Source organism: Haliaeetus leucocephalus, unplaced genomic scaffold (genome assembly GCF_000737465.1).
Source record: "Haliaeetus leucocephalus isolate CR32 unplaced genomic scaffold, Haliaeetus_leucocephalus-4.0 Scaffold240, whole genome shotgun sequence".
Classification (NCBI taxonomy): Eukaryota; Metazoa; Chordata; class Aves; order Accipitriformes; family Accipitridae; genus Haliaeetus; species Haliaeetus leucocephalus.
The window spans coordinates 250184-274290 of record NW_010972676.1 but is presented as its reverse complement, the minus strand read 5'-3'; the positions used below and the strand labels follow the sequence as shown (position 1 = coordinate 274290).

The 24107-nt window shown below is 41.0% G+C and overlaps 1 protein-coding gene across 7 annotated transcripts; it reads right to left on the bottom strand.

Moving 5' to 3' along the window:
- Positions 1 to 1755: 1755 nt before the first annotated feature.
- Positions 1756 to 24016, bottom strand: ATG16L1 (autophagy related 16-like 1 (S. cerevisiae)). Of its 7 annotated transcripts, none has more exons than XM_010568176.1 (19): positions 23898 to 24016; positions 22893 to 22986; positions 20437 to 20542; positions 18823 to 18896; positions 18373 to 18624; positions 17440 to 17505; positions 14581 to 14670; positions 13766 to 13822; positions 13519 to 13566; positions 12716 to 12818; positions 10134 to 10239; positions 9950 to 10020; positions 8344 to 8415; positions 6208 to 6328; positions 5259 to 5364; positions 4582 to 4731; positions 4125 to 4172; positions 3655 to 3756; positions 1756 to 3256 (listed from the first exon to the last, which is right to left on the bottom strand). In XM_010568176.1, exons 1-19 carry the CDS (start codon positions 24010 to 24012, stop codon positions 3163 to 3165), a joined length of 1875 nt encoding a protein of 624 aa, XP_010566478.1. In that variant the 5' UTR covers positions 24013 to 24016; the 3' UTR covers positions 1756 to 3162. The 7 variants fall into 7 exon arrangements, with proteins under 7 accessions (XP_010566478.1, XP_010566479.1, XP_010566480.1 ...); XM_010568177.1 differs by having other exon boundaries at positions 14581 to 14667; XM_010568178.1 differs by lacking the exon at positions 13519 to 13566.
- Between the last annotated feature and the right edge of the window lie 91 nt (positions 24017 to 24107).

Below are 24107 nucleotides of genomic sequence, written 5' to 3'. Positions count from 1 at the left end.
AATGAACACAGAACCAGTGATCCTCAGCTCTTTCAGTGTTTTCCAAATTCCAGCAACATTTTATTAACTAGAGGTGGATTATTTGGAGAGCTTAATCACTACTCTGTTGAATCAACTCTGGCAAATACAAACTAGGCAGTCCTAAAACATGGAAATCCACATGTGCCCATGTTGCTGAAGGAAAGCCAGGTACTGGTTATAGGAAGTAGGGAAGAGACCCCAGAAATTAACCCACAAAATCAACATGTTCTATTCAGTCACACAAGTGCAAAAGCAAAAAGGAGAGAGCTGGTTTTCTTAAGAGTTTGTGCTGCTGCCACTGCAGGATTATTAGTCCTTCAGAAGAGGAATGAGCATTCCTGTTATACCTGCTACTCCTGAGAGCCCAGGAGGTGTGGGTACATGGCACTATTGCAAACATCTCCAGGGGAGCTGGGAAGCAGCTTCTCCATAACACATGCTTCCTAATGTACCCTTATGTCCGGAGAAAGATGCCCACCCACACCCTCCCTAAACTGCTTGAAGGGCAACTCCAACTTTAGCAGAGAAACAGTGCAACAGCCACCTCTGCACAGCAGGTACCTTTGTTTTCTTTTCTTCCCTCTGCAGGTTGAAGCAGTAAAGGAGGCATAGCATAAACTATGACCTATATTTTGCTATAAACCATAGCAAAAAAAAAAAAAGCTAAAATTGGTCACCAGAATTTCCTACATACCTTGGTCCTGAGGAATTTTAATCCAAAATACTTAAGGTCTTAGCTAGCTAGCCATTGTCCTCGAGTATTATTAACCTACTTCACAACAGCATCAACAGGCAAAACAAAGCCCTTCGTGTAAGGTCTGTGTCCGTGTTGTAGAAAAACACAAGTATAGCAGCCTAAATTATAAACATCATAAACCTATTCTGATCCTCCTCAGCAGAGCCTGCAGAGTTTTTATTATGTTAATCTCCCACTAATCTTTCAGCATGCTGACTTGCCATTTAGTGATCTGCTTTTCCGCAGTAGCCAAGGTCACCTGGACTCTTGGTAGGTGCCTTTTACAAGAAGGACCTTCCGCCACAGCAACAGGCAGAAGAAAAAGTATCTTGCCTTTAGAAATGCTTCAGAATGCCAACGTGAATCTTTTCTTTTTTGCTACAGTTCTCACTTCCAAGAGCTGCACAGAAGGCTTTTCTTATGAGAACAGGATGGCAGTCAGTGATGGCTCTTAGTTATGTATGAAATTTGTACATTAAACAGCTGAAGGCTTTGCTTCCTTACTCTGAAGTAGGAACCAGAGCATTATCTTTGACAAGGTTTTTGTGTTTTTTAAAGAGACATGCAACTCTTATTACTGGCTTAAAAACTTAATAGGTAGCAGTCAAAGCATCACAGCAGAAAAAGCCTTCTATTTTCAGCAGTGTCTGAAATACAGATACCAATTTCCTCAATTCAGTAATTTATCCAAAACATCCAAGAATACATCAACCTTTCAAGGACAGAGGCACTTGTTCAATGTGGTAAGGCTTCCTTCAGTCTCAAGGCAGTATTCTTGAGACAGGGCAAGACCAGGTTGTATCTGTGGGATGTCCACCTTCAAGCTAAGAGCATTATCCTCTTTCCTGTTCAACGCCAAATCCCACAATGCGGCTGAACAGAAATCCACAATTCATCAGGAAAACACAGCACAGAAAAACACATTTCAGGTTCCCCTCTTTGCTCATTCAGAACAAGATCTCACACACAAACACACAAATAAATGAATCAGAACATTGTGGGGTTTTAAAAGCAGAACACAGGTTTATTTACAATCAAGTTCTTATGGGCAGCTGAATAAATAAAAACTTTGCCCCATATACTCTAATTCCCCTCTGCAGAAAGTGTCTGAACAAAAGGCTGGGTTAGAGAGATCCCTGTTAAAGCAGCTGCCCCCTAATCCAGCCCCTCCAAAGAACACACCTCCTTAGTAAAACACTATCAGGAAAGAAGAAAATAAAGTGCAAATAAAAAGGCAATAAAACGCTGGTGGCTTGTCTTGAGGCCCAGTTGATGTGGAAAGGTTTGGCTGGATAAAATTATGCCAGGTCACTCACACCCAGCCACATCACGGTTTTGGATGCTTATAGAGGGACAGAGCCAAGACACTGCTCCGTAACAGAGAGGGCTCCAGCGCAAACAGGAATATTGCACATGTGCTCAAGAAGGGGGCAAGTGGCCTGGAACTGCCAGCACCAAAACAACGGATTTGGGATTTAACCCCACTGCTCCCCTGTGTTCTACTGACAGCTGCCAGGACAGGACGGATGAACAGAAAAAGGGACCAAACATCTATACTCTGGTACTGAAGTCACAGTATGACTACATTCCTTATCACAGCAGAAGTTGAACTTCTGTCTCCTCACACCCAGTAACCAAACTGCCCATGGAGTAAAAAGATTTAAAATCTCCTGTTTTGCGATACCCAAGCTGTTGAAGGACATTTTAACAAAAGGGTGCAGAAGTCCTGAAGAACAGGCCATTGCCTTAAGAACAGGTGAAACTGACACAAAGAGTTCACATGACAGTGTTGGAGAACCTGTGTCAGGATCAGAGCAGATCTGAACTGAGCTGATAACTCAAAGGTAGAGCTGCCAGAGCCACAGGAGACTCCCTTTAAAAGCTGTTCCAACACTTCAGACTGCCTAGGACCTGTCCACATTTCAGGATCTTCTCACCCCATGCCTGAACTAGGCCACAAGAACAGAACACAGGAGACAGGACATGTATTAAGTCAGCATACACAGTAACTTCTTTCCAACATTTCCAGCTCGGAAGTGCTGTAGATACATTTGTGTAACAGGGTATTTGGCACAGCTGTCTGGTGAGGAATCCCGCTAGTATCTTCAGTTCCACTTGGCGCATAGATACTGCATATGAAGGCATGACTAAGTAGCATTCTCCATCCAGAACAGCTAATCCCTTGCTGAGTCCGAGTGCCACAGTGCAGTTACAGCCGTAAGAAGTCTCTGACTCAGACTCCTTCTCCATTGCTTTGGAACTTTCCTCTGGAAAGTGAAGCCCATGCGCTTGTTAATATCCCAACTCAGGATGGATCTGGGCTCAGGTCTCCATTCTGTTCAGCCACGGACCAGCACCACCATACACAGAGGCGCTGGACGCTCTGCCTTTCACCCTCCATCCAGTCAAAATTCAGACCACAGGACAGCCTTGTTTCCTTTGTCCACACTGACCACATGGGCACCCGCTGGTGACCACGCGACTGCATTGATAGAAGAACTGAAATGGAAGCCAGGTGTAAGTTTACAAAAAAGCTGAATTCCACAACAGCACTTAACACTGGAATGAAATATTATAGTACTCTGACTATCCAAGCAAAAGCACTTTCTCAGCTCTCAAGAAATTCAGGCTTTTAATAAGCCTAAGAGATACAGTTTCTTCAGAATATATTAAACATTTTATTAGAATCATATCTCAATTTAAGAAGCTGAACAATAACAAACCTAACCTTAATTCAATCGAGAGAATACTGCCATGAATCCACAAAGACTCTGCGTATTAAAAATTCTCACACACCAATATAAGTTGCAAAGATGTGCAACTACAGTTCTTTCATAGCTCAGCAAGATTCACAACCCAGATCCCTGCTTTGCATTGTATGGCCAGCTTCCCCTCACCTGTGATGTTTTGCAAGCGTCCTCTCCAATTTCCCAGTGAGCACATTCCAAATATAGAGGGCCCCATCAGCTGAACCAGCAGCCACGTAGTTACCGTCAGGGCTATGAGATCAGAGAAGGTACAGAAGGCAGCGTACAATTTGCAAGTTCAGCAATTTATCAGCACACATCATCATTGCACACGCAACTCCCTAAGCAAGCAAGCTGACATTAAATAATCTTTTAACAGTTATGTGTTAACAGCTGCTAACACTAAGAGGTGAAAGCACTTTGAAATCAGAAAGTTTCTAAGACATTGGATCAACATCTACAGATATAGTCCATCTTGACCAAGAGGTAACCTTGGGCAAATCACAAACTCTGCCCCAGTTTTTCTAGCTGTAAATTGGGACAATGCAGCCAAGCATCAGGAATCACTCACTTTTGCTGGGGAAAGATTTATCAAACATCTTGCTTATATCTGACCTTACCTGAACACAACTCTTGTCCAGTCAGAGCCACATTTGAATCCCTGGGCACTGAAAAGGTAGAATCAGATAATTGTAAAAGTCATTTATATGAAGATGGGCTTCCAGGTTCTCCCTACAGATCTTAGTAAGGATTTCTACATGGTTCAGAATAAGCTCCAGTTTCCCTTTATCACAATTTGCATTTCTCATACACCCTCACCTCAATCGCATCTGAAGAAATTATTTCCTTTAGGCCAAAGACTTCTAAGCCAAGCAATCTTCTTTAAAGAGGCAAACGAAAAGATCCACCAGAGCAGATCTTTGCTGTTAGACACTAGAGAATTTTGCTATCCATGTAGAAAAAAAAGTTAGGAAACTGCTCTCTCCATGGAGATACTGAAAAAGCACTCCAATGCTGAGGGCAATCTGCAATCCAAAGTTCTGAAATTCATAATGTTCTTGTGGAGAACACACTCACCTGAATGTCTGCTTGACAGCACTAACCCGCAGATCAATGATCTTTAGCAGATCATCACGGGAACAGGTCAAAAGCTCTGTTCGCTCTGAGTTCAGGTCCAGAGCTGTGATTCTGCCAAGCAGCTCCAGTTCTTTTACTATGCTTTCAGTCCTAAAGACAAAAAAAAAAAAAAAAAAAAAAAAAAAAAAAAAGAAAAAAGAAAGAAAGAAAAAAGGGTCCAGAAGCCAAACCACTGCATCAAAACTCTGACTTGTCCCAATGTGGAAGAAGAGGAGAAAAAGGATTACTGGTTTATTCTCACATTTTGATTCTTTCCCAAGCTAGAGCTCACTTTGCAGAAAGCATTTCCAGCCAATAGTTAGATACTACTTTCTTCCCAACCCCACCCTCTGAACAACTAAGTAACACCTAGAATGGCAAGTACTGACCAACGTGCTTACAAGAAAGCAGACTGCCTTTTCAGAAAAGAAACAGCATCCCCAAAATAAAAAATCCCAAACCTAAACCACCAAACAGTAATAAAAGTAGTAACAAACATCTCTTTCAATGGCCTTCTGCAACTCTTAAAACAGTCTTATTAGCTTCCAAGCTCAGGAAGAAGAGTTCCCTAGTTCAGATTATACTCGGACAGCAATCCCATAACCATTCCTACAGTATAAGCTCTCAAATAGTTTTACCTGATGTCCCAGAAACGAATTTTCTTATCAAAATGTCCACTCATTACACATTGCTCAGTACATACGATGTCATTGCAGCTAGATCCTGCAAACACTGTTTTTATACCTAAAAAGGATAAAACAATGGTGACACACCAAAATTTTTACTGTAAAAACTGATGAAAACAGAGACAGAAAATAATCACTGTACCACACACAAACATAGTGGCCAGACAGAGCAGTGTCCAAGGAGTGTCACAGGGCAGAAACTTTGTCTTAGAATAATCCTGACTTAAGCCTTCAACAACCTCTCCACCCTTCTCAATCTCCTTTGCTGTAGCTAATATCCCTTTAAATGTTCCCATGACAGCTGCTTTATTTCCACTTGGTATTTAGACAGCTATAATTTGCTACTGTTAAACAACATGAAACTGTCTCCTTGACCTATGCTTGCAGTCCAGGTATCAAGCTAACCTTGAATCTCGACTTCTCTCTTGGTGCAAGCAGGTTTAAGAGCCATCAGTAAGAAAAAAGCCAAGGAAATGAGGGTTTTTTCCCAAAGAAAAATCTGGATCCTAGCATTTCCTGCATTTGAGATGTTGAAGCTTTTGGTACATTTCCAAGAGACATTTCCATGCACCTCAGGGTTAAAAACTCTGACCTGGCTCCAAGTTTTTATTGGAAGACAAACCCCCAGACTGGTAAACAAAGAACACTCACAGAACACAGCTGCTGTTAATGTAATAGCATTAACAGTGCTTCCTGCATACACATGATTTCTTATTCTTATTTCAGGTAACAGGCAGAAAGAATCCAATTACTTGAATAACAACAGAAGATGGCATAGCTGCTAGTTTTCGCTTTTTTTAGACTAGCAAGAAGATAAAATAACCTGGCTGATGTCAGACTTCCATTTACATTCAGTAGAAGCACAGAACACGGATGAAACACAGAAGTTAGGTTTCCTTACAAACTTTGCTGCGCAGGTCCCAGAGCTTGAGAGTCCGGTCGTGACTTCCCGAAACAATGCGTGCATTGTCCAGCAAGAACTTGGCTGACAGAACTTTACCACTGTGCCCAGTCAGGGTGTGCTGAGGACAAGAGATTTACATGGTAAAAATGCAGTTCCACTTGCTCCCTTTCCTCACAGCTTACTAGTTCTGCTATTTAACAACACAATCTTAAATCATAATTTGCATGTCTACTGCATTGCTTGGAGAAAAAAAACCCTAATTAAACAGAGATTAACACTGAGCAGGAGTGTTAAGTACCACAGAGTTCACCCTGAAGCTGGGAGACACAGGTCACCTTTGGCTACAGTTTCTCTAGCTACTCAGAGAACCTGCGAGCTGTCTTCTTCAACACTCTGTACACCTACATTTCATGGACAGATGGTAACTGCAACACAGCCCTGCAGGAGCTATGAGGACAAGGGGTCAAAGCGTGCTGAAAATGGAAATTGTGCCTTCAACTTTTTATAATCAGCTTCTTTCAAGGATACAACAGGGTATCTAGTCTCAACTGTTATGACATCTTCAAGCCTGAAAGCTGAGCCCACCAGAGATTTCAGAAAAACTCCCTGCAGCAGTTTCTGTAACTGCAGGGGTAGGCTTTGTGGGGCTGAGAAGAACATGAACCACCTTCACTTCAAATTGCTGAATATTTACATACTAAATCACAAAATAGATAATGCATGACTGAAAAACAAGAGAGAAATATTTGGTATATAGTTAGATTTTTTAAAAATACTCAAAGGACTATCCAATTACACAAGCAATCTGGGCTTGTGAAATACAAAAGAAAAACCCTTAAGAATGGAAAGGAACAGGAACAAAGTTTGGAAAAAAGCAAACCTGATACACAACACAAAACTCTGAAAGAATGAATCACCCCATAAAGACCACTTCATCTTAAGAAAGGACACAAACTCCAGAAAGGATCTAAACTTTCGCTCTGCATCTCTCTTCTGCTCTTGCTGCACAGTGAATATGTACAGATATTTACATTTAAGTAGGGAGTTTGTTTACCATGATTTCAGCTTCACTGCCTCCTGCTCATGTGCAAGCCATGACAAATCCATACCATACACACTCGAAACAAAGAACGCACTATTTTACAGTGAATGGACTCGCCAAAAGCTGGTAGTCACCAAGGACACCAAAAAATTACAGGAAGATACTGTAAAGCCAGGTGGATGTTTGTAGGGATAACTAACTTTTTGTACTGTGTAATCTATAGTCTGCTAAACTTTTATTCACTATAATTCACATCCAATAGTATGTTTTGCAACCAAACAGAAGCTGCAAAAGAACTGCTATTCTTCACTTTCCCAAATGACACCTCACATCTCCACAGTGAGAACTATCCAGTAAATTACAATGCAACTGTAGGTTGTAACTGACATGTGAAATGTCAGAAGATTTAGAACACCAAAGTATATCTTCCTAAAATTAAAAGTTAAGGAAAAAAAAAAAAAATCAATAAAAAAACCCTTAGAAAGCTGAAAAGAAACTTTTCTTTTGGTCAAAGGTGAATCCTTCTTTGAACTAGAGCTAAGTGTTGGAGGAGAATGTGAGTACAAAGGACTTGGGAGGAGAGGAGGAATCTTTCAAAAGACAATGAGAATAAAGTCAAGCACTTTTAGGCTTGCTGCCTTTAACAGCCAGGCAAAGGACTCCTTTTCAAGAATGCTGCTCCTGACTTAAAACAAAAAAATCCGTCTTTGTCTTCTGCAAACCCTTTGTCAGCAGTCCTCTCTGAGGCTAAAACATTGAAGTGGTTCTCTATAAACCATAAGAAGCATTTAAATTTCCATAGAGGGGGGCCACACAAGTGTATTGGGTTACGTGGTAAGGTTTTGCTAGCAGGGGGGCTGAGTGTGAAAATATGCAGTAACTGGAGCTTCCTGCAGGTTGTGCAGAGACCAATACTGTATTTTAGGTCTTGCTGTGAAGACCCTTAAGAAAATAAAGATCCTGTTAACAAAAAGAATTATTCAAAGTGTCTGTAAATGCCCAACTTGCAAAATTGCCATGTCCCTATTAGACAAAACTGGAAATACAAGACAGAAATAGCCTGAGCACTGCTTTGGCTTCAAGAAACTCACCCGTAATCGATTGTCATCAACTGTCCAGATTCTGCTGGCAAAGTCATTTGAAGCTGCTAAGAGGTAAGAACCCTGCGAACACAAGGTTAATTTAAAAGTACTTCTGCAAGTCATTATGCAAATTAAACTCAAAAGTATTTCCAATAAATCATTAAAACCATATTAGCACTATATTGCCAAGGGCAAAAAAAGAACAAAACCAAAAACACAGTAGCATATACTACTAACGAAAGCTAGAGTAAAAACTTTCAAAAGGCTATAGCTTTTTCTTCTCAAAATGTGACAGTGATTTGTAGAATCATGACTACAGATAAAAGGAACAACAATAACCAGACCAGAAAGGACATTCTCCTTTCCCTTCTGCTGCAGTGAGGAAACAGGTTCTAGTTCACCCTCATCTATTGCAGGTTTTTTCCTCTTTTTTGATTTTTCACAGTGAAAAAGCCCTGCATCATCTACCCCTACTGCTTAGATCAGCCTCAGAGTGGAATTAGCCCAATTTTTGCAATTTTCATTACAAATCTAACATTTTAAATTAAGATTCAAAAAGCTAAATCTGTCCAAGGAGAGATTAATTGACTTGTTCATAGCTTTAGGCTTAGGGCTCTTCCAAGTCATCCGTGATGGAGAATGGACACCACAAGATTCATGCTTGCACTCCTGCCCATCCCAAAAGACTTTCCTGAATCCTTAAAGCCCATTAGCATTTCACCTCAGGCAGTTCTCACCTCAGATGTGTTCAAGCAGCTTGTCAAAATCAGAAGTAGTTTCTCCTGCAGATTAACAGTGCCAGCAAATCTCTAATGAGCTGCTCAATGTCCAAAGGAAGGATCCTTTTGGGCATGTGTCAATGAAGTTTAGCACACAGAATCACCAAATGGAACAAATGATGTCAGCTTTGGTCTACTGTCTATGCAGTAAACCATTGTGTTATGGAAGAGGTCTCAGCAGAAAAGTCAGATCACGTGTCCAGTTATAACAATCCAAGGCCCCAAACTCCTTCAAGTAAGACTGTTAGATGCTGACCCCAGTCACGTCTCCAATACTTCAGGTTAACATGAACCGAACACATCACAAGCTGTCAGCAAACAATCTGCCAGCCACACCATTACAGTGCCGTGACTGGTGAGAAACTGCTGGGAGAAAAGGTCATGGAAGTGCAAGTCTTAGGATAATCAGACCTTTTACTATTCATCACAGACCTCAGCAGAGCACTTATGGAAATAAACTTCAGAGAAATAAAGCCTCAGTGTATTTGCTTCTTTTGTGCTGTTATGCCAGCTTTAGTGGGAAGCTGAAGACTAATTTCTTATTTTAGACAAAGCATAGTGTATTTTATTGTCACTTTATCATAATAGCCCATAACAGCCAATGTCTGAGCTGCATATCTTCTGAACTGTAAAGCAAAGATGAGAATTACAGACTGCAGCATATCAAATAAAGATCTTTTGTACACTTTTTAACTATTTGCAGTTACTTTCATAACTATGTTAACTCATTTCTTGGGTAACTTCTCAAAGTGTTAGAATGGAAATTGATAGCAGAGCACAACATAATTCATTTAATTTATTCCCAATCACAAACAGTGGATATTGCAGATACTCACAGCACTATCAAATTCTATGCTTGTAATCCCAGCATTACTACCAGAGAGGGAACCTTTGGGCTCACACCTATCTGCACAAAGACAGACGAACAAAACTTAAGCAACAGATTAGAACAGAAGCTGACACAAAGTGAACTATGAGTTTGTTTAGCATCCCACCATACCCCAAAGCAAAAGAGTTTACCTCCCAAGACTTCCCAAAGCTTAACCCTGCGGTCCATGCCTCCTGTTGCTAGTAACCGGGAGCCAGGGCTGAACTGCACTGCATTCACCTCCCCATCATGTGCATCCTAAGGAGTGGGAGGAACAGAACAGCCACCCAAAACGGAGTTAGCATAGACCCAAAAACCCCACACATTAGAAAGCTACAGAACTTAAAGGTTATACAGAACCACAGCTGTCGATCTTTCGGCAGTACATAGGAAACAAAGCCACAGACTGAAACTCTACTATGGTTGACAGTATACAAACAGAGCAAAAAGGCTGATCCTTATCTAAAGGAAAAACAAAAGTACATAAAGAAAAACACTAGCAAGGACTCAACAGTGATAATAAACTGCCAGAAGCCTTATGCTTCATGAGTTTAGGCTTTATAAGGTAAGGCTTTAAGTTACACCAGAAAAAAAATTAAGGACAGAAAATAGTAACAGGCGATAGGCTGCAGAAGGAAACTAACTTTTCATTTCTCCATCTACAGCAAGCCATGGAACATGATCCAATCAGTTCATGCAACCACAGAACACTCAAGTCAGGCTTGAGTTAGGAAAGTCTGCTAGAAAACAGCATAACAGATTAACTCCATTCATTTAGTATACTGGTGATAATGCTACTTTACATTGGTGATTAAGTAGTACCAGCACAGTTGTGACAGCACCTTCTGTCACAGAGAACTTAGGCTTAAGCTGCAGTTCCTATCTGCAGGTGCAGTGGCACCCCTGCTTTCTCACAGCTTAATTTTTGACGCTTGAGTTGGCCACTTAATAGTCATTCTTAACCTTTTAAAACCTATGAGAATTTTAAGATTCCTTCCTTCTTTTCCCCTTGTTAATTTCACAGCTTTATACTACTTACCCACACAGTATCAGTACCACATTCTTAATTCATTTGCTGCATTCCTTTTTAAGTATTTTCAGTAACTGGGCTTTCAAAAACAGTTTTTCTGGAAACTTGTTGCTTGAACTTGGTCTGCCAGCTCATATTTAGGGGTCACCACACTTCAAATCTGATCTTTCTACAAGTGCAGAAGAGCCATTCAGAACAAAACTGGTCAAAGGTCTTCCCTAGAAACTATACCCAAGAATTACAGCTGAAGTGATCTACCTTCTCTGCCTTCCCAAGCCTGTTCTACTCATCTCTCCAGAAGTGAGGCCAGTGTGTTCCTTGTATCTGCCACACCTCTGGCACAGAGTCCTTGCATTCATTCCTGGAATGCTCTGCTGGACCTAGACATGTCCTCACACTCCACCTGGGCTCCAAACACAGGAGCTAAAACATAACACAGATCATCTCCAGAAGGAACATATGGATTCCCATGAAATGAGCTGTGACATTTTCCTTCTAATATTGCAGTGCTAACTACGCATCACCTCTGTACTGCCACAGTCCGACAGACTTTCTACTACAGCTGTTCCTACTCCTGCTGCAAGATGGGGAATTGGAATGGGACAGACTAGGGGTCAGCATAGTCTACTGTGGTTTGCCCCTCCATGTGGGGAAGTCAGGCTGCACTGTTCTTGGAAGTTCAGATGACATCACAGAAGATCAAGAGAAAGGTGAAAACAACATAACCTCTCACATGGTTCTTGAAAACCTCACATAAATAGCTTTGTAATACCTTTTATGATGAAATTAGCCAGGATTTACATCTGTTGATCAACTGTACTTGCTGTATATAGCCAGAGGAGGACAGAGGTTGCAACACATACTGAAGCCATGAACACCTCCTCTGATGCTCCCTATTCAAGCCAGCTCCAGGCTATCAATTAAGTTATGACCCTGCTCTCACTTAAGGTAACATTGCTACTCCCTCCACCCCTTGACTGCACTAGAGAAGATGGTAACAGGGCAGGCTAAGAATACACAAGTCTCCATACTGCAGTGAGCCACTCTATTACTCTGGATAAAAAAATCAAGTCATTTCATATCCATGAAATACCCATATCCAGAATCGGAGTGCCTGAGAATGCTGAAGAGGAATGTTAAAACAAGTAGCTGCATTACAAGACAATTTACCACAATATCTTTCATTCAAAAAGCAATGCCCTTCACAGAAATTTATAAAGGAGGTCTCAGCTTGAAAACTTTAGATCACACACAACAAATGAAAACACCCCACTACCACCAGCTCCTCTTAACCAGTTCTGTTGGATGACGTTCAGTGCCACAACTCCCTTCACTGTGGAGAACTGGAACTGAATTAATCCCAAACTGTCAGCAATCTCTTCCTCAGTCAGAGCTCTACTATGGCATGACAGAATAGGGACTGCTGGGAGCCAAGACGGTAATGGAGTGCAATTCCCCTGTGCCCTCAGACCTTTTACTAGTCATCATTGACCTCAGTAAGACAGACATCAAGCACATTGGCTCTGAGAAGCATTTGGGCTAAGAATTAAGTGGGATGAACTATGCTAGCAAATGAAGAATTCCTTCTTGTTTGGCGATGTTAACAGAAAGAGTGTTAGGAAATCAGTTCCCACACAGATACAATTCACTTCCTCCAAAGACAGCAAAAGGAATGGTAAAACCGAGAATTCCTTCTATACTTACAAAGACACATATGGCAGTAGTGGGCACTCTCACTTCTTTACTGGCACCTGGATGAGGCTCTACGTTATCCTGGGGAGCAGGGAATGAGGACAAAGAACGTCTCCTGAGATGAAACAAAGTACAAATATTTTAAAACAAGAAGTGAACACTGCTTCTCTTGAATTCATCCAGATCTGTACCTGTCACTTAACTACACCGTACAGCGATTAAAAAATGGGGGAAGGACTTTTTTTAACTTTCTCTTATCCCATCTTTCAAAAACTTACATTTATCATATAACACTATATCCACTTGTGGCTTTAGATATTTCACAGTACACCAGATAAGTTACCTGAACTGATTACTGACCTCATTTTGGAGCAGTCTTTTTTTAATAGGAAAGATAAACATGGGAATGACTGCAGCTGAGTTCAGCTGGAGAGTCTGCTGCTCCATCGTTATGTTTAGGGAGACTCAACACCATTGCAGCACTACATCGCAGGCAGCAAAATGCTCCATTTAAGCAAAGACCATCGACCTAATGCAGAGCTTAACTTAGAAGGACCGGCTCCATTCTGGATACTAACCACAGAACCCAACAACTTATTTTAAATAACCCTATTAAAGGAGCAAAGTGCAGTGGAAAGTAAGAGCAAACCCCATGTATTCTCTTCACAAAGATGGGCTTGTTGACTCTCTAACTGTAGATAGTTTTAGCCAGTGTTACCAACATCTGAAAACTAATCAAGATAATGCAGCTGGGTTCCATGTTACTTCAGTGGAATACATTCACATGCTGGACTAAGAGCGGATAATGTTTTCACCTGGCAGCATCAGAAGATTGATGTCCCAAAAGGGGAGACTCAGACAGACTGGAGGGAAAGGTCAGAGGTCAGCACACGGCAAGATGGAAGAAACAGGAAGTTGAAGAGAACAAAAAAAGAAAAAAAAAGAAAGGCAGAAGCTAGAAGGAAGTCTGAAATTATTTGTTCGTATTCCCTGCATCACCAAGATTTTGGTGTACACTGAAACCAATACACAAAACAAAGAGGTGAAAGTGTTCTAACCTACCCAAAGATATTAGTGATAGAGTCCAGAAGGCCTCCAGCTGGCTGGGAGAGTCGCTTACTGAAGGAGGGGAGGACAGGTTTAAACCTTGTGAATAGCTTCTCCACATAAAGATCAATACAAACACATTTCATTGCAACAAGTCTCTGGAAAGACTCCCCCCGCTGCAGACTCAGTCCGAAGACAGAAAACACCAAAGGCAGGCATCAGTTCAAAAGTCACCAGTAACTAAAACTCAGAACATAATCTGTGAGTGAAGTTTCTTCAATTTCCCTCAACCTCCACCCTGTGAATTACTGGTTTTAGATATAACAGTCTGCCAAGTCTGAAGTTTCAACCAAATCAATCTATGCTCTCATACAGCTACCTCTTACTTTCCACTCACTGCTATTTTGGAGAAAGAAAAAGATGCATTTAATCTAGGTGAAGATTATTTTCAGCATTTCAGCTAAATCCCAAAACCCAGCTATTTGCAAAGTCACATTGATATCCTGTATACTAACAGGGGCATAATACAACAGGCACTGTAATACCCATGTTGTTGTCTATTTTGTTTTTAAAACTTTGTTTTTAAGATTAAACACAATTTTTTCAGACACTAATTTAGTTAAAACAGCAAAGGAAAAACAGCATATCTAAAACACAGTTAACAGAGAACACAGCACATGAGTTTCATAACGCTCTGGTGGAAGTATTAAACTGTGTTCCAGCTAAAGGCAAGTAAAAACCCTAAGTAACATTCCCAACATTGTTCCAACTCTCTTATACCCCTTGTTCTTCCTCAGTAACATGGTACAAAAATCTCTTGGTCTACAAACCTGGATGTTCGGCTGACAGCTCGCACTGGAGATGTCTCCTCAGCCGTGTCTGAGGTTTCATCCGCAAGTACTTCAATATCATCATCCCTGCTGAAGTGAGAGAAAACACCTTGTTTTCAATCAGCGAGAGCTTCTTACGGAAACCACCCAGTGATGTATACGAACTGAATGGACAACACTGTTCCAGGGTCTGTCAGTGTCTGCGCTCAACCCACATCTAGGTTTATTTAGCTGTAGGAACATGTAGGTAGGTCCAGACAACACAAACACTGATCCAGCCTTCACTGCCAGATACCACATTCAACACAAAATGTCTGAAAACAAGTACGTGCAGCACCTAAATTTCAGGCTTTTTCTTTCCAGCTGCCAACTGCACTTTTCACCAACAACAGGGATGGATTTCCACGTCACCCCCTATATTTATGTTGCCAAGCATCCTTTCCAGATTCTCTTTACTACAGGCATTATATTTCAGCTTGCAGCACTACATACAGCATTATAATGATCTACCACATCTGAGCAAGACTTTGCTACAGAGTGAACTACATTTGCTGGAACAGTTACAGAACAGCAAAAACATGCATTATTGCAACCCCAAATATAGGTGATACCCTATTTTCATAGCACATTTTTTGCTGTTCCAAAGCAAAGTAGTATTAAGAAAAAAAAGCACAAGAGTTCAAACATTCCTTCTTCATCCACACGAAAGACATCCTGGTACTTTCTATACTGTTGCACTTCAGGTGCTGCTCCATTAAGTATGAGGGATGTTTTTGGTTCTCTTCATTAAAGTGTTGGTGTACAACTGCAAAAGTGTGAGGTTCCAATACCACAGATTAATCCAGCTAAACTACTCAGCTAATACTACAATGTTTTCCCCCATTAGTCATCATGGGCTCTGACAGTCTAGTATTTTTTCCTTTACTGCTGATTTTATCTTCACTGCTGATTTTGCAGGACAAACTATTTTTAAACACACTCTATCAACCTGGTGCCATTTGACTGAACAGGAAGTTTAAACTCAGCATTTAAGTAGGAATAAACTGATTCCTGCCATCAGATAACACTCAGCTGCAAAAGAACTGAAGAGCATGGGACCATTTTTAATCTCTCATTACAGAATATAGCTCAAACTAAGTTCTAAGATTTTGGAGGACAGTATATATGAAAAGGCTATGGAAAATATATACTCTGATTCAAAGTATCAGGCTGGTATTTCAATAAAACAGTATCAAGTTCTTCTGATTTTTTTTTTTAAATCTATAAAGTTTGAGCTATTAAAATTGTATGTAGCAAAAGAACTTTCCATGTTAACTTAACATATTTCTGAAGTGAATATAAACACCAGAGCACACTCCTTGAAATGCTGCTATTTTCCCCTCCAGTAAGCAGCACTTTTATACAACACAAAACCTCTAAAATTACAAAATCAGAGGGAATCAAAAACGTTTGGGTTGTTTTTTTTTAAACAAGCTTCTTTTTACCTTCTCAGTGTCTCATATCAAATCATTTATGAAACACTGAGACCATTATGCCCACCACAACAGGAAGTAAATTATTCAAGCTATTGTACTACAGCTACCTCTGAGCTCAGCTCTATGATAGGAAGGTCTCACTTTGGGTAATGGAGAGGAAGAAGCCTAACAGGGAAATTGGCCACAGACATTACATGTGTGTTTCCCCTCTCAATGCAACCTTACTTATTGAAGAGTTTAATACTCTAAGATACTCTATGTGCGTTTACATCAAATAATGTGGACAAAAGGGATATCACTATTCTTACAAGCTGGGAAGACCGCCCTCTGGCTTAGGACTGTCCACTGTACTGCTGACCTCTGTGTCACAGGCATCTTGTCATGGAGAATCACACCTCAATAAACTAATGGAACGGAGGCATTTAAACATTTCTTTTAAAAAAAAAAAAAGCAAAGCAAATTGTGCTAACTAGTTGTATATGCTACAAGTTCTCTCATACTCCTCTTACACGCACCCTTCCTACCCACTCCAGACTTTTGCGTGGGCCTTCTTCCAGAGCAGATACATTGCTCCCATCATGTGCAAGGACATGCAGCACAGAGACCCAACGTGATTACATGATGCTAATACAAAGACAAGAGATACCAAGAAAAAGCCTGCGCACTGCTCTGGCACTGTGTTCTGAAGACTGTCTCGGCAGTTTCCAGTAACAATGCAGCAGGTGTAGTTTTCCTGGATTTGGCTAACACAAGTGCCAATAACCTTATCAACCTGGTGCAAAGCACCTATACCATCAACTGCCCATTTCAGTCAGCTGATATTAAATATCACTCAGGAGTAAACATAGCAGCAAAAAGAACAAGACACTAGCGATATTTATCACTGGCTTGCCAGGAAAAGTAACTCCACATCTATCTTTTTCCTACAGAATAAATCTCTCCCAGCATGGAAGTGATCAATATATTTTCACCCACTTTTACTTACTCAGTACCTGTTCCTATAGGAAATCCTTGGAAACATTTGTAGTCTAACACTTGAAAACACAAGTATGTCCACAGTATATTGTTTAATGACTGAAGAACTATTTTGAAGACCAAAGGCACCACATTACAAATGTTTTTATGCTGAGATAATAATATATATTTACCCTAGTAACCATTCCAAGGACTTTCAGTCCAAGCATCTATTTTTAGTCATAACAGAGCTCCTTCTTCTGGAAGTTCAAGTAGGGAGAGTTACTGTACATTTCTGACTTCACACCAAAGTTTAAACACTCCTCTACATCACCAAATTTAGACATGACAAAGATACCATTTATCATGCATCTGCATAAAATTGAAGCATGAAGTAATGAAGGAGATCCTATAAATCAAGGCTGCTTACGGTTCAACAGGCAGGGGTTCTTTGGCAGCTTCTGCTAGCTCCTTCTGCAGCCTGGCTTGTCGTCTCCTAAGAAAAGGAAAGCAAGATTACTTTAAAAAAAAACTTCCTTAATCCCACTCCAAAGCCTGCACAGTTTTGATGGGCTTCATAAGATTTAAAAAAAAACCACAAACCAAAAAACAGACCACTGCCCTAATTTTATCCTGCTGTTCAAGATACTCAGTGTAGGAGAAGCAGTTTTCTTACTGTGAATAGCAAAGGACAAGATCAATCAAGTGAGGCAATAAGGCAAAGTGTACCTATGGTCCTTTATGGCCCATGAATGCAGACTTCATTGGAGTGCAAGACCTTGCAAAAATAATGATTATGTTACAGATAATACAAAACTGTCAAGTACTATGAGACTTGTATTATAGCTCTTAGTCTCCAAGTACTCTTAGCTGGCAAGTAAGCTGAAGCCATTAAGAATAAGAAAAATTATTATTTTGCAAGGAAAAACACACCTTATTTTTGCAAGTTATACGTAGCTCAGTCTCATGGCAGCTGCTCCTTTTAGCAGAAAGCAAAAAACACTTAAGGTGGTTAAGTCAAAAAAGGATAAAACTAGAGGTAGTATCAAGATGAACAAGAACAGTCCAAATGTAATACCAGAAAAAAACCCTAGTTTCTATCTGATTTATGATCTTCAGGCCATAGTTAAATGTTGCTCAAGAAACAAAAGAACATGTTTTATTAATTTAAAAGACAGGAAAGCTTTTGCAAAGCATCTGCGTTGGCCAGAAGGAGGAAGACAAAGTTCTGGAGTCTCATTGTGTTGTGCAAGAATACAGATATCTCTGAGATCAAAACTAAATCTGGTTTTATCCTATGCACTCATAAGTATTCAAAAATATATTGGGAAGTAGTTTATCAAATAGAGGTCATCACTCTCACCTTGAATCCTTTTCATTTTCTGCATTCAAACGATTAGCTTCTTGTGCTTTCTCTGCCATCCAACGTGAGACCAGCTCCTGGTTGTCTTCAGTAGTTTTCCTTAGTTTCTCCTCCAAGGCATTGAAGGTGATCTGGAGAGCATCATACTCATCTTTCAGTGTCTGATTAGCTCGCTCAAGATCTTGCAGTTTGCTACGCAATTCCTGGCACTCTGTCTCCAGTTCAGAGATCTTTTGCAAATATTCTGCAATCCTGGAATGGCAACAAAATACACAAACCAACGAGGATCTCCTTTGGGACCTATACTATCATCTTTGTGCTATTTGTGCCTAACAAAGGAATTTTTAGCCCATGGCTAGGACTCCTAGAGACTATTATAACACCAATAAATAACTCAACCAGAAGCCTGGGTCTCATACCAACCACACAGATGAAACAGTTCTTACTCACTTTGCTTCATTCATCTGCATCTCTTTGTCCTTCTGCTGCATTTGGTTATTCAGATCAATTACAGATTGGGCCAGCTAGGGAGAGGAGAAAATTACATTACAAAATGCAGGGATACCAGCTGGTTAACACACACTGAGCAGCAACCAGTGAGAGTACAGACCAAACTAACATTATAAGCGTGAAGCATACCTTTCAGGTCTTCTTTCACAGCTTTCTATACAGATCTGTTTACTGCCCCTATCACACAGGTCATTAAATCAGGGAATCCACTTTCAAAAATGAGTTGACAAAAAGTTACTGTCCTTCAATATCTCACCCTCTTCCTTCAAAAAGTTTCTTTAATAAAGTCACATCAAACAGAACGTATATTAGAAGAAATTTTATTTATTAAAATAGCAGAAAAATCAATACTTGGCAATTTTTACTTTCTGTAAGTAAACCAACAAATGAGTACTAACAACCAAGCAACAAATCTTCCTGTATGGCCAGGACAACCTTAGGAGACATGTAGCTCACATATTGTAAACACAGGTTTCATGAAGAGTTTTCCCACAAAGAAAGTTGCTGGTGGGAATCTCTGCAGCACATAAGAAATAGAGGGGCAGAGGCCAACACTAATGAGCTGCTGCTGCCGCCAGCTCACAGCTACCCAGTCAGTGAGCAGGAGCAAGCCCCACAGCATGCAGAGCCGCAGCTGCCTGGGGAAAAGGAAGACTTGAGTTTTGAGAAGAGTGCCTGCCTGGGTAGGTGGCGTAGGATACCAGGTTGGGGGGAAAGAAGGAATTCTCAGTGCTTTGACTAGTCAGTGCACGCCTCCTGTAGAAAGCTGTCTCCTCTTTGAAAAGCTCAGAATTACTGACACTAGAGCTTCTCCACAACTCCAGTGAGGTGTGATCAAAGAAGAATGATAACTTTTTCCAGGTCACTCCCACCTTCTCCCTATAAAAATCTGCAGTGCCATTCAGGTATTAGCTCCTGGACTCGTTCAGTCCACCACTGTGGTTTTTGAAAACCCAATTCTGCCAATGAAGCCTCCACATCTTCCCATCAAAAAAAAAAAAAAAAGCAGCTTCTCCTCTCTTCCAGGCCCAAGTCTCATATCTTACAGGACTCCTGGGCTCCCTACCGCATCTACATGGCAGAACCAGTTCTCCCTTTTCAGTCTAACACCATGGCACTTTCAACCTTTGCTTGTTTATTTTGTCCACTCGGTTATAGCAGTGGTCCTGCAAAGTGAGACAAATGAAACTACACACAGCCACCTATTCTCTCACTCATTTAAAGTCTTTTCAATGTAGAACTAGTGGTCACGCACAGCTTTAAACTGGATCAGTTCCTTCCTCCTCTAATAAATACAGTTAAAAACATATTCATGAAACACAAAATTAAGCACTTCTTAAAAATCGTGCTAGGCTGACAATGTAAGATCTTAACTCCTGGCTGCTAATTTTAAACACCAACCATCTCTGGTTTATTTTAATCATCAACATGGGGAGCTTAAAAAGGCTGTACAGAAAATGAGGAAAAAAGATGATGAATAAGCTTGGTAAAATTAAGGTCATGTTCACAAAGGGCCATGTATGGACCATACGGAACACAGGAGAACTTTCTAACCTCGCCACGTTTCTTATGTAGCTCTGTCAGCTCCTCTTGATGCTTTATCTTCAGCTGTGCCAGTTCCTGCAACTGAGCATCATTCCATGTGCCATCATGTCCCGGACTGGAGTTTGAGAGAGAGAAAGAAGAGATGTCACAAACTAGAATCCAATTGCTTCTGTGCCTTTGACAGTTAGTCTCAGGACATTACCTTCCTTGGATTTTCTATACTACATCAGAAATACAGGTCATTCATAATGAACTAAATCACAGCTAGCTCCCCCACAACATACTTCTCACCAACCAAAATGCCATTATATAGTACTGGAAAATTAAATTTACTGAGGACTTGATTCACCTTTTTGTACATTTATAAAACAGAATTCAAATTCAAATGAAAGATAACTAGCCTTTACTTAAATTTGCATAAAGACAACTGAGTCTTAAAAGGACACTCTCCAAATTCTGGAATAATTACAAATATTTTACCACCTCAAATTTGTTTTGGAGGGAGCTGGTGGACCTTGAAGATGCTAGATATCTGGAGAGAGCATAATACAGGGCACAGAACCAAAAGCCAGGGAACAAAGGGTATATTCCCAGGCCCTTGGGTTTATAGTCCCAGGTGTTACAAGTTGCTTCTCCATTGTCCTATGTTCTAGCTTCTCACTGTGTAAAGGTTTTGGGGTGTTTTTTAATTGTGTTTTACAACACAGTGGTACTGTGACATAAGCTGGAATTTCTACATACCAGAAGAACCATACAGCACCCCCAGGCAACTATGATTGTAGCATTTATCACTCATGTCTTTGAAAGCACAGAGACAGGAAGAGAAGTCAGTTTTTTAAAAGCATATACACACATATACATATCACGCACACAGACTTTGAGCAAGTTAGCAGCTATATTTTAAATTACAGCTTTTAAAAATAATAATTTTAAGTTCATCACTATTATACCACATAAACAGAACAAGATAATTACAAGCATCTGTTTCTGCAGTCATTCTGTGTTATAACAGTCCAGTGGGAAAACAGATAATGCCCTCAGAAGCTGAAAGTTCTCAGTGATATCAGTAACTTAATGCTCTTCTCAAAAACAAACAACACATCACTGAACTAATGCTGTACTAGAAGACACTGCATTTCCAAAAAAAATGTATCCAAACAGATAAGAAGCCAAGTCCTGTGGTAATATCCAACACATTCTATAACTCTAGCTATGCATACATCTATAGCCAGAACTAGATACTACTCCTTGGCCTAGAGGTAAGTAAAAGCATTTTTCCTCAGCTATCTAGGGTTAGGGAATTCATTCTGTTTCAAAAAAATGTCATATACTGAGGACAGTATCAGAATTCAGCTTAATATTCACTTTGATGATGCTGTTTCTGTGCATTTCTTCTCATCCTTGTCTACTCCAGCCTCATCTCTCAGAGTAGGTGTTCAACCAGAATCAGATTCCCATAAACTAAAGATAGTTCAAGACAACTGCAGTCATCAGAAAGTTTTTGAGAACTTTCACAAGTGTTAACTCCAGCCTGCTGGCCAAATGCTGACATTTTGCCTGCAATTCCTGTAAAATCAGGAGTTCTTCTTTCCTTACTAGCACACAATAGCCTTAACTATTTTTGTTTTGTATCCTAATTAGACACATACATGCAGTTTTGCATTATATAGTGAAAAGAGCTTCCAACAGAGGAATCAATTCCTGCAGAAGTAGGAAATTCTGAGCTACTTAGCCCTGCCTTTTCTTCAGCTACACCAAGAGCAGAACCCAACAGCCTTCACCTGATGGGATTTACATGCTGTCCAGACAAAGGACACACTACTAGCATATTGGTTTGCTGTGGATTCAAACGCCAACAGAATAAGGAGCATGACCGCTGCCTGCAGCACTAGAGTGCTATTCCCACATTAGACAAAGTTTCCTGAAAAAGTCCTGCTAAAAGCAGGCAGAAGACACATTCTTTTTAGCATATGGTGCTTATTTAGGACTGACATTTCACAATCATGATTTTCTTCATTCTCCCCTTCTATGTGATAACACAGATTGAAAGAAACTAAGACATTGGTTTCTCCCTGCACTGCAATGCTTGCAAGACTGAACAATTTCAACCATCATATCATAATCACCAGGAAGTAGCGCCAGGCAAACATTATAAGCATTACAAGGCAAACAGATCAGAAGCAGAAGCTCGTTCTGATCCACCTCCATACCTTGAGTTTGTGATACATTAATTTCTGTCCAAAACTTGGTCAGATCTTTCTGCACTGTATACTGTAAACATATTGTAACTTTATCGCATGTTTAGAGTTAGTTATAATTTATTTTTAGTTCCACAAATCTCCCAGTTGGTTTTATCCCAAGTTACTGTAGTAACCTAGAAGTTGTTCGCACAATGCATCAAACAGTGGTTTAGGTTACAGTGTGCATGACAGACAGCTGACTGACAGAAAAGGAATGTTAAATACCTGATCTCATGTCTGCTCTGCATGTCATATTTTTCTGCTTGAAGTTTATCAGCCAGTACTGCATGAAGGTCCGACTTCTCTAGTAGCTTGTTATCTGAAAGGGCAAATAACGCAATTAAGAAGACAACCAAAAAGCAAAACCAGATTCCCACCCTCTTCTTCTACCAGCTAAGATCTAGTATCTTTAATTATTCTGACACAACCAAACATTATGTAAGCCTCCACCACATTAGCGTGTACTCATCTTTGATGTCAGCAGGCTAAGATGGTATTCAGCTACAACTCCAAGAATTCCTCATTAATCCAGATGCTGTGTGGGACTGGTCTTACAAAAGTTTAATAGAGAGACTGCTCAAATGCGTTGCTATCTGCTACAACAGATGGAGTTCAAAGTTCAAACTCTTTATAGCCCCTCAAATGATGGCAACAAGGAAACAGACCTGCCAGAGAACTGGTCATATCCAACACTGCACAGTCCTGCTGAGGGTTGTTTGCTTTTCCCCCTGTAACATATAGCACCTCAGCGTGTGAGCCAGCAGCTGTTGGGTGACTGTCACTTCCATTCACTCCTGTCATAACTGAGGCAGGAGAGAGATGGGCATGTAAGTGCTAGGTAGAAAGTGCTGGCCCCTGAATAGCTCCAAATTTTACACAAGAGCTTGAACATGGTCAATAGCACTATTGTTCTCAATTCCACAAACATCTGAGCAGGAATTGTGCAGACAATTTAGACATTCAGTCACTGTCCACAGCAGAAACTCCCTTTAGCCTGTGAGGGAGCTGAGGGAAGCAACAACTTCACTTTCCTCAACAGCATAGAAAGAAACGCCAACATTTCTCAGTTCTAACAAACATCTCGTAAACAGTCTTCTGAAAACGACACAAGCGAGGCCCCGGGGGCCCTCTACCACCGCGTCTTTCCCGCTGTCCAAGGAGGTGGGGGAAAGGAAAGCGTCCCTCGGCCTCAACTCCGCCGGGAGAGCCGCGCCGCCGCGGCCCACTTACACTGCCCGATGATCTCCTCGAAGGCCTGCCGCTGCAGCCGGTCCCGCCGCCGCAGCTCCGCCGCGATGTGCCGCTTCCAGGGGGGGAAACCGGCGGCGCGCAGCCCCGACGCCATCTCCGCGGCGCGGCGGGAACGGGCAGCGGGGGCGAGCGCCGCCCGGGCCGCGGCCCTCGAAGGGTGGCCGAGGGGAAGGGGAGGCGGGCCGGAGC